General features: G+C 50.7%; 1 protein-coding gene across 3 annotated transcripts; it reads left to right on the forward strand.

Moving 5' to 3' along the window:
- The first annotated feature begins 217 nt into the window (after nt 1-217).
- ARSA (arylsulfatase A) lies at nt 218-5,564 on the forward strand. 3 transcript variants are annotated; one of them, XM_036761549.1, is made up of 9 exons: nt 218-280; nt 1,473-1,724; nt 1,918-2,158; nt 2,394-2,612; nt 2,804-2,973; nt 3,081-3,205; nt 4,026-4,153; nt 4,238-4,340; nt 4,646-5,564. In XM_036761549.1, exons 2-9 carry the CDS (start codon nt 1,507-1,509, stop codon nt 4,981-4,983), a joined length of 1,542 nt encoding a protein of 513 aa, XP_036617444.1. In that variant the 5' UTR covers nt 218-280; nt 1,473-1,506; the 3' UTR covers nt 4,984-5,564. The 3 variants fall into 3 exon arrangements, with proteins under 3 accessions (XP_036617444.1, XP_036617443.1, XP_036617441.1); XM_036761548.1 differs by lacking the exon at nt 218-280 and adding an exon at nt 617-865; XM_036761546.1 differs by lacking the exon at nt 218-280 and having other exon boundaries at nt 782-1,724.
- Nucleotides 5,565-9,838: the final 4,274 nt, after the last annotated feature.

Genomic DNA, 9,838 nt, shown 5'->3' on the forward strand with positions numbered 1-9,838 from the left:
GGCTGAACCAGGAGCGGTGGGGTACGTGGCAGATACAGGTTTAGGCCTCCCGTCAGGGAAAACGTCCTCCAAACGAGAGCTGCCTCCCGAGGGGAATGAATGGGCTGCCTCCCAAAGTACAGAGCTCTTCTGCATTTCCTAGAGGAGGCCGCTGGCAGACCGGGAAGGGAATCTCCGTAGGATATCCAATGGCCCTCGGCACACCCCGCCCCCCGGGGCCGCAGCTCCGGCCTGTCGCAGCCGCCACTTCCTGGCATCTTCCGGGGCAGCCCAATACAGGGTAGGGATGAGCATCAGGGTGAGGGACCCGAGGCTGGCCAAACCAAGTCAGGCCAGGACCAGGCAGAGGCGGGCACAAGCCCGGGGAGCTGGGGGTGGGGCACAGTGGGACGGAGTCCAGTGCGCCGTGACATCCCGGGGGTGGTGGGGGAGGGAGGTCTGGCCCCCGCTTCCGCGAAGCAGAAGTGACCACGTCTCGGCCCTGCCCGGCTCCTCCCTCGGTACCCGCCTGGCCCCCTCCCAGGCTGAACTTCTGCGGGTCCCGGTACAGCGGGACCCTTCGCCCCCACCCCAACAGGCTGCCCCTCCTCTTCCCAAGATGCTCCGCTCCCGGCTCAGTCACGGGGAGCTCGCGCTGGAGGTGGGGGTGGGAATAGGGGTGGGGACAGAGTGAAGCGGAAGTATCTTTAGGGAGGTGGAGGCAGCAGGGCGACCCCTCCCTCCCTCCCACTCTCCCCGTCCCCGCCCTATCCCCCACCTCCCAGCTCCCCTCCAGCCTTGCGCCAGACAGGCAGCAGGACAGCGGACAGCGCCACGCAGCCGCTGGGACTAGTACTGGTCACTGCAGGCACGGGACTGCTCCTCGGTCAGTGTGGGCCCCAGTGGAAGGCGGGAGGAGGGGGAACAGCCCGGGTTACTGGGGCGTCGGACACATAGAGGTCTCCTACTCCAACCCGCAGAGTCCCGAGAATCCCCCCTCCAACATTCCCAACTAGCGGTCGGCCCACTTGGACTTGGGGGAACTGACCATTCCCTGAGACAGCCCACACACTGTTGGACAGCTCTCTTCCTTCTCTCGGGGTCCCAAAGTCTAGCTCCAGGCTACAGTCTTCCAGTTCTGCCGGAGGGGGGGGGGTGGCGGTGTCAGGCAGATCAAGTGTGAACTCTTGCCCACGAAGACTTGGTCAGGGGACCTGGGCCGCCCCTCTTGGCTACTTTGGTTACCTGTATAACTCTGGGCAAGTTAAGCTCTCTGGGCCTCAGTTTCCCAGTTGTAAGATTAAGGGGTTGAATGAGACAATCCCCAAGATCCTTTCCAGTCCTGAACCCTAAAATTCTAGCAATGATTACATGCAGGGCCCCTGGAACTTTGGGCTGGGAATGGGGTCAGGTCTGAGTTTTGAGGAGGATTTCAAATGGGGCTTGAGAAGGCTCCAGGACTCATGTGGAGGTTTTCCTGACAAATCTTTCAGACCAGGGACTGCTGGTCAGCAGGCAGAAGGCACAATGGCCATTTTGTGGCCCTTGACCTTGGCCTTAGCCACCAGTCTAGCTATTGCCCGCCCCCCCAACATCATTCTGATCTTTGCGGATGACCTGGGCTATGGGGACCTGGGCAGCTATGGCCACCCCAGCTCATCCACACCCAACCTCGACCGAATCGCAGCCAGTGGCCTCCGCTTCACTGACTTCTATGTTCCTGTCCCACTATGTACCCCGTCTAGGTGAGGCTGATGAACCCCAGGACCCTCTCCTTTGAACCTCACCTCCCCAGTCCTCGACCATGCCTTCCCCACCATCCAAATCCAGTTCCACCTCCACTAATGTCTGTGTCCCCCCTCCCAGCAAGCTCCCCTTCCCCCAGAACTCCCAATTCCCTCTCATTTCTCCTTCTCTCTGCCTCTTCATCCCTTGTAGGGCAGCACTGCTGACTGGACGGTACCCTGTACGTTCAGGGCTCTACCCAGGTGTCCTATACCCTGGCTCCCGGGGTGGGCTCCCCCTGGATGAGGTGACCATGGCTGAGGTCCTGGCTGAGAGTGGCTACCTCACTGGGATGGCCGGCAAGTGGCATCTGGGGGTGGGGCCCAATGGCTCCTTCTTGCCCCCACATCAGGGATTCCACCGCTTCCTAGGAATCCCCTATTCCCATGATCAGGTATGGGGTCCAGGGCTGGGGCCAGTGGGCAGGTGGATAATTCAAGAGGATTGGAGGTCCTAGGGAGGCAGCAAAGTGAGGCCAAGGGCAGTACACAAAGAATCCAAGGTAGAGCTATGGGGTTTGGGGACTGAGAAGGCAGTGGATCAGGGCTAGAAGTAAATGGGCAGGAGCTGGGGCTGTGTGGCACTTCTACCCACTCTCCCCCTCTTTCCTTTGCCCTGTGCCACCACAGGGCCCTTGCCAGAACCTGACCTGCTTCCCACCAGCCACCCTCTGCTTTGGAGCCTGTGACCAGGGCATTGTCCCCATCCCACTGATGGCTAACCTGTCCGTGAAGGAGCAGCCCCCCTGGCTGCCTGGGTTGGAGAAGCAGTATGTGGCCTTTGCCCAGAACCTCATGGCAGATGCTGCTAGGCAAGGCCGGCCCTTTTTTCTGTACTATGCCTCCCATGTGAGTGACCTCATGTGATCCCAGCCCCTGCCCTATGACATTGGGCTGGTCTTTCCTTACCCCCAACCTTTGCTGGGCTAGGGGAGGGAGGGAAGGAGGAGGTTGTCCAAATCCTTGCCCCAGAGACAAAGCAGAGATGCAGGGGTTCCTTTCACCTGCAAACCTGGCTGTGACCCTGTTTCTGCCTGCAGCACACCCACTACCCCCAGTTCAGTGGGCAAGCCTTTGTGGGGCGCTCTGGCCGGGGACCATTTGGGGATGCCTTAATGGAACTGGACTCAGCTGTGGGAGCACTGCTGAATACCGTGGAAAGCCTTGGACTAATTGAAGAAACTCTGGTCCTTTTCACAGCAGATAACGGGTACAGGGGCCGGGAAGGTGGTCAAGTAGACATTTGTTATTGTCATGACAGTGTCTCTCTGGCTCTCACATCACCATCCCCCTCCATGTTTGTCCCTGTGTCTGTAGCCCTGAGACCCTGCGCATGTCCCGGGGTGGCTCCTCTGGCCTTCTCCGGTGTGGAAAGGGGACAACCTATGAGGGTGGTGTTCGAGAACCTGCTCTGGCCTTCTGGCCAGGCCACATTATGCCAGGTCAGTCTCTGACCAGCAAGCTCTCCAGGCTGACCCTTGGGCAGAAACCACCCAGGGAATAAGGGTGGAATGGCGCCCAACAGAGCCCGGCCCCTTCTCCATGAGAATCTCCTGGGTCCATTCTGTTGGAGGTTGACCCTTCTAGTTTTGCCCATCACCGATCCCCTCCAGCTTACGGGGGGCCCTGGAGGTCATCTATTCTAATCTAATCCTCAACCTCTCTACAATCTTTGCTCGACACCTCCGGTGACAGGGGTCTCATTACCTCCTGAAGTAGACCATTCCACAGCCTCCCTAATCTGCCCCTCCCCCTCTCAACCTCTGATCTGTCAAGACCTGATCTATGTGTTGTTTAGCTGGAGGGAGGGGAGGGAAAGGAAGAAGACCCTGCTTTCTGGCTCCTTCTCCTGGCTCCTCTGGCTCCTCCATGTACATGGAGGACTGAGCAAGGCTGTTAAAAGTTTACATCAGTCCTAAGGAAGGAGGCATCACAAAAGTCACATCCCCATTTTGCAGATGAGAATCGTGAGGCTTAGATTGGGGAGGGACTGGCCCCAGGTCACACAGCTAGTAAGGGGTGAAGCCAGCAATTGAACCCAGATCCTCTGACTCCAACAAGGCTCATGCTTCCTCTTCTAAGGATACTGATTGTCCATGGCCTCCAGATGTCAACCTCCCCCAGTCCCACCCCAGGCCTGGATAAAGGGAAAGAGGCTCAACAGAGAAGAGAGAAAAGGCATCTCATTTACCATCCTCACCTGGCAGGCTCTGTGGGAGGTGCCCCCTGCTGGAGGCTGTACTGATTGGCTCCTCCACACAGGGGTCTCCCATGAACTAGCCAGCATCCTGGACCTGCTGCCCACTGTGGCTGCTCTGGCGAGAGCCCAGCTGCCCAATGTCACCCTAGATGGGGTGGACCTTAGCCCCATTCTGCTGGGCACAGGCAAGGTAAGAGGGCTGGGAGCCTAGGTCATCTTCCTTGCTGGTCTGCAAGCCCCAGATCCCTTGACCTCTATGTCCTTGCGTCTCCAGAGCCCACGGAAGACGCTGTACTTCTACCCTCCATCCCCTGATGAGACCCATGGGGTCTTTGCTATCCGGCATGGGAAGTACAAGGCACATTTTTTCACCCAGGGTAATTCTAGCTACTCACAACTTGAGACACCCCCCTAAACTCAAGACTCAAGGTTTTCTTGCCCTCAGGGACATAGCCACTGGTGGGGGTGGATTACCTGGATCCCTCATTGTCCCGTCTTCCCTGCCCTTCCCAGGGGCCCCCACCCTCCCATATCCCTGTCCCCTTCCAGTCCCAGCTGACCAAGTTCCCTGGATTCCTCCCTGGAGGCCCCCTTTGGTTGCCCCCTGTACCCTATATGATTCTATCCCCCCACCACCACTCCAGGATTTCTTCCCCTATTCCCTACCCTCATCACGATCTAGGTTCTACACACAGTGACATGGTTGCTGACCCGGCCTGCCAAGCCCTCACCCCACTGACTGCCCACGAGCCACCACTGTTGTTTGACCTGGAGTCGGACCCTGGTGAGAACTATGAACTCCTGAGCCATGGTCCCAAGGAGGAGATTAAAAAAACCATTGAAACCCTGAAGGAGATGAGGCTACTCAAGGCCCAGTTTGATGCTAACATGACTTTTGAATTAAGTCAGATTGCCAAAGGCCTAGACCCAGCTCTGGAACTTTGCTGCAGATCAGGCTGTTCCCCATGGCCAGAATGCTGTAACTGTCCTGGCCCTCAGTATGACACTCCCCACAAGTGAATGCATGGACCTCAGAGTGATTTTGTGGTCTTTCAGCCACCCCTGTGGCCCCATTGACCGCTAATCCTTAAAACTGACATTCAAGGACTACTCCAATTCTTGAGCACGCACACATCCAGCATGTGCCCTCTTCACACAACTCTCAAGCTCAAGCCACTTCACTGCATACTGAGCACGTACCAGGATTGGGGGGTCAATGGCCAGGGTTCATATATCCCAGCCAGACTCTTCTCCATGCAGCAAGTTGAGGTAACAATTGTCACACTACCCTGGGATTCCTAAGGGTCGGTTATTTCTTCTGAAATCTCTATGTAGAGAATGCCAACATTTACCACTGTCTGAATGGTGATGCTTTGGGTTATGGAATACAGGTCAGACAATTGGGTTCATTCATGGACATTCATGGTGGATTAGATAAAAGCACAACCTGCAGGTCCTCAACATTTCATGTTAAAATAAACTCTTTACTAAGATATTAATACAAGCATTAAATTAAGCACTAATTATGAATCTTCCAATAAAATTTAAGGGAAAATACCATTTGGAGCAAGATTTAAATAAATATCAACATCAAAGCACAATTTGATGCCTTTCCCTTTTCTTCTCACCTCTTTCAAAATTCCTATTGAATGTTACCATGCCTGATTACTGTCAGGAAAAGTTTAAATTTATGTTCTAGGCACTGCCTGCCCGCAGTTTTTCTTTCTGTATGCACTGGCTCCTTCCTCCCTCAGTAGTTTTGGGGAAAGTATGATGTTATTCCTTAATTATTTGCCATATTGTTCTCTCTCAACATCTCCAACTCTATTGCCTCTACCATACTTCAGCAAGGAGTTTCCTTTCTTCCCTGTGGATAGACTGGGGCAACCCATGCCACCAGCTCTCCACTATTAAAAGATGACCTTTTTTTCTTAGTGCTAAGAGTGGTTTATTGAGAATAGACACAAATACCTCCATTTTGTTCTGTATTTGCTCTTTTTTGCTATGAGTTGCCCCAGCCCAAGCTGTAGGGCCAGTTTGTAATAAGCAGAATTCCTCCATTATCTTGCTTTATGACTGTAAAAAAAGAACTTGATGGCCCCAAGAAATATGCTCCTTCTCTTTATCTTACCTGACTAGGGAATAATGGTGCCCTAAGAAGTAGAGGGAATGATATGCTAAGAAGGACAAACTAGTAATATGCGACCTCCTTCTATGACTGACCTACCTCCTACATAAGGCAGCTGGGTGTCACAAGGGACAGAGTACTGGGCCTGGAGTCAAACCTAGCCTTAGACACTCACTACCTGTGTGACCATGGGCAAATTACTTAACATTTGTTTACCTCAGTTTCTTCAACTGTAAAATCAGGATAATAATAGCACCTACCTCTTGTGAGGATCAAATAAGATGATATTTATAAAGTGCTTGGCATTTTGCCTGGAACATAGTAGGCACTTTTAAAAAATGCTTGTTTTCTTTCTTCTTTCCCCCACCCCACCTCCTCTTCGCTCTCTCTCTCTCTCTCTCTCTCTCTCTGTGCGTGTGTGTGTGTGTGTGTGTGTGTGTGTATGTGTGTGTCTCATAGGCTTGACTAGGAGAATAGTATAATAGTCATCTGCTGAATTGTGACACACATCCATCACCTTCTGGTGGTGACTCACTCTGAGTGAATAAACCACAGTTCAGTTTCCTCATTGTTCGTTCTTGGCTGTATCTAGTTAATGGTCAACTGGAAGGTTTTGTCACACCACATTCTCCACAGCTTTTTCTTTTATGGACATTTAAGAGCATAACCTGAGGTGTTGCCACATCCCTGGAATCTTTGTTCCCATTGCCTCAGATAAGGAAAAACTCTTGCCTACTCAGCAAGCCCTCTGCAAGTGTGTGGTGAATTGGCATTCTTTGCACATATTCTCATAAAGTCATTCACTAAGTAGGCTGACTATCCTCGATTCCACCAAGACTTTGTAAAGAAGGGTGTGGCCTTTCTTCCTCTGTGCCTTTTTAACATGTTGCACAAAACCAAGGAAATCTGACGGTCATTTCTTGCAGGAACATAGAGGAAAGAAGAGACTCGCAGGTTATCAGCAGGCAGAGCTGAGTGGGTCCTTTAGGGAACCCATTCCAATTACATAACTCACAACTAGCACTACTAAAAAGAAGAATGAGGGGGCAGCTAGGTGGCACAGTGAGTAGAGCACTGGCCCTGGAGTCAGGAGTACCTGAGTTCAAATCCAGCCTCAGACACTTGGCACATGTACTAGCTGTGTGACCTTGGGCAAGTCATTTAACCCCAATTGCCCTGCCTTCCCCCTGCAAAAAAAAAAGGAAAAAAAAGAAGTATGAGGGAAGATGGGAGTCAGCAGAAGAATTTCGAAGGTCTTTGAATGAGAAGAGAGAGGGGAGAGGCTGATACCATGCTAAGTGGCTCAGTGGATGGAGCAACTAACTTGGAATCAGGAAGACCTAAGTTCAAATCTAGTTTCAGACACTCACTATCTAGGTGCTGCTGGGCAAGTTACTTAAGGTCTGTTTGCCTCTGTTGTCTCATCAGTAAAGTGGGGATAATAATAGCTCCTAGGGTTATTGTGAGGAAAAAATGAGGAATCTAGCTATATAAATACTAGTTAAATATAAATGTTACCTATGAAAGGAGAAGGGACTGCTTTACGCTATCCCAGGAGAGGGGAACCTGCCCTAGCCATCTTGCGTGGAAGATGTTGACTATCCAATGCATTCTCCATCTTCAGCTTCTCTCCCCCCTCTACTGTGTATCTATCTGTATCAACAATCCAGCTAGCAGTTGCTGTGGGGGTGTAAACCAACAACAACCAGCTCACAGAACACTGCAAGCCCAGGTCCTCTTGATCTGCTTTACTAAGGAAACCAATGTTAAAGGGTTAACAATCTTACTTTAATCCAGCATACAAATATCATTTACCAGTTCAGGGGGAAAAACCAGCACACTGAATTACAGACCAGGTACAATTCATAGTTATCAACATCTGAGTGTTCAGCCAGGGAGCTCATTACAACAGCTAGCCCAGAGTCACATGCCACTCCTGCTGTGGTACAGAGCTCCTAGAGAGAATGCTAACCTCTGCACTTATATATCCTGTTCAGGACCCAGGGCCCTGACCTCACCCGGGCTGGGCATGGAAAAGTTCCCCACCCCCAATATCACATCAGATACAAATCAATCACTTCCAATTGTCTAAGTGCTGAGAAATACAAAAACATGCCACTTTATCTGCCCCATTCAAACAAAGGCCAGAATCATTAAAGGTAAACAGCAAAAAGTCCCACCTCAATTACTATTACACTATCCCTGCATTCACTAGCTATAATATGAACATTGAGTCTATTTTTATTTGCTGAATTCATTTAATAAAGTTCCATGCTCTATTCTTAACTTTTCAAAACAAGTTAATTGGACCCTATTCTCTTTCTCTTAAAAAAAAAACCATTGCATTTTCTTTTTCCTTTTGTATGACTCTTGAATAATGCTCACTTGTAGGACAATGTACTTAATCAGAGAGAGAAGGATTAAAAAGCTGATGGTGATTTTGACACCCAAGACCTAATGAGGGGGGTAGAGGCAACTCCCCGTGCTCTGCAGGCTCATATTGAGGACCTTGAGGAACCATCAGTACCAAGTACTGGTCAAAGGAAGAAGAGATCAGCTGGAGCAGTTGGTAGCTCCCCACTGAGGAGGGCAGAGGTGAGCCTCAGGTGATCAATGGCTAGGTGTATTCCCTTCCTAAGATGAGTGTCTAAGATGTGACAGAGTGCCTCCTCACACTTGTCGAGCTTGATGACCGTTACCTATTTGTGACACAAATGACATCATCTGAAACAATCCGTGAGCAGTTGATAGGGATAGCTGGGCACAAAGCAGAAGTCAAGAGGGGCACAGGAGGCATTTCAATTCACTGTTGAAGGAAGGTTAGACGGAGAAGAAGGATGTGGGCAGTGAGCGAGCATTTGGTGAAGGAGATGCATTTCAACAATAGGATTTTCCTTTCTTTTTTAATAATTAATTTATTTATTTTTAGTTTTCAACATTCACTTCAACAAGTTTTAAGTTTTCTCCCCCCTTTCTTTCCTCCCCCCACCCCAAGATAGCATGCATTCTGATACAGGCCCTACTTATACATTCATATTAAACATTTTCACATTAGTCATGATGTAAAGAAGAACTAGAACTAATGGGAGGAACCACGAGAAAGAAGAAACAAAACAAAACAACAAAAGAAAAGGAGAGCAAACAGTAAGCTTCTATCTGCATTCAGACTCCAAAAGGTCTTTCTCTGCCTGTGGATGGCATTTTCCATCGTGAGTCTTTTGGAATTGTCTTAGATCCTTGCCACATTGTGTGATGACTGACTGATAGACTTAACTCTTCTTAGCAACGCAAGGATCAAAGTCAGTCATCGCACAATGTGACTGTTACTGTATACAATGTTCTCCCAGTTCTGCTCATTTCACTCAGCATCAGTTCAGTCTTTTCAGGTTTTTCTGAAGTCTGCTAGTGTAGCCAGAATGGCCTTTGTTTTCTTTGAATGACTCAGCTTACCTCATTGAGCCTCTGGACACTGTGGCTTGCTCTTCCGGGGCAGGAGGCCCGGGGAGCATGCCGGGAAGCAGGACCAGAACTTCCTGTGTGATGAGTCATGGGGCTGGCTGAGGGGAGGTGTTAATGTCTATGCTAGGGGGAGGGGCCAACTCAGGAACCAATCGGCCCTGGTCATTTGGGCGGAGCTTGATGATGTCAAAAACCCTATAAGAGGGGAGAGGACAGCTTGAAGATCCTCTCTTTTCCTTTTCCGGTTGGAGCCAGCGACAGTTACGACAGTTACATCGTCAGTTACAG

This window comes from Trichosurus vulpecula, chromosome 5, assembly GCF_011100635.1.
Source record: "Trichosurus vulpecula isolate mTriVul1 chromosome 5, mTriVul1.pri, whole genome shotgun sequence".
NCBI classification, from domain to species: Eukaryota; Metazoa; Chordata; class Mammalia; order Diprotodontia; family Phalangeridae; genus Trichosurus; species Trichosurus vulpecula.

What these genes read in the sequence shown, in the direction of transcription:
- ARSA (XM_036761546.1), top strand. Translation starts at nt 1,351, where the DNA reads ATGCAGGGCCCCTGGAACTTTGGGCTGGGAATGGGGTCAGGTCTGAGT. An exon ending in TTCTGTACTATGCCTCCCAT is followed by an intron (nt 2,613 to 2,803) that starts GTGAGTGACCTC and finishes TTCTGCCTGCAG; the next exon opens with CACACCCACTACCCCCAGTT. An exon ending in TTCTGCTGGGCACAGGCAAG is followed by an intron (nt 4,154 to 4,237) that starts GTAAGAGGGCTG and finishes TTGCGTCTCCAG; the next exon opens with AGCCCACGGAAGACGCTGTA.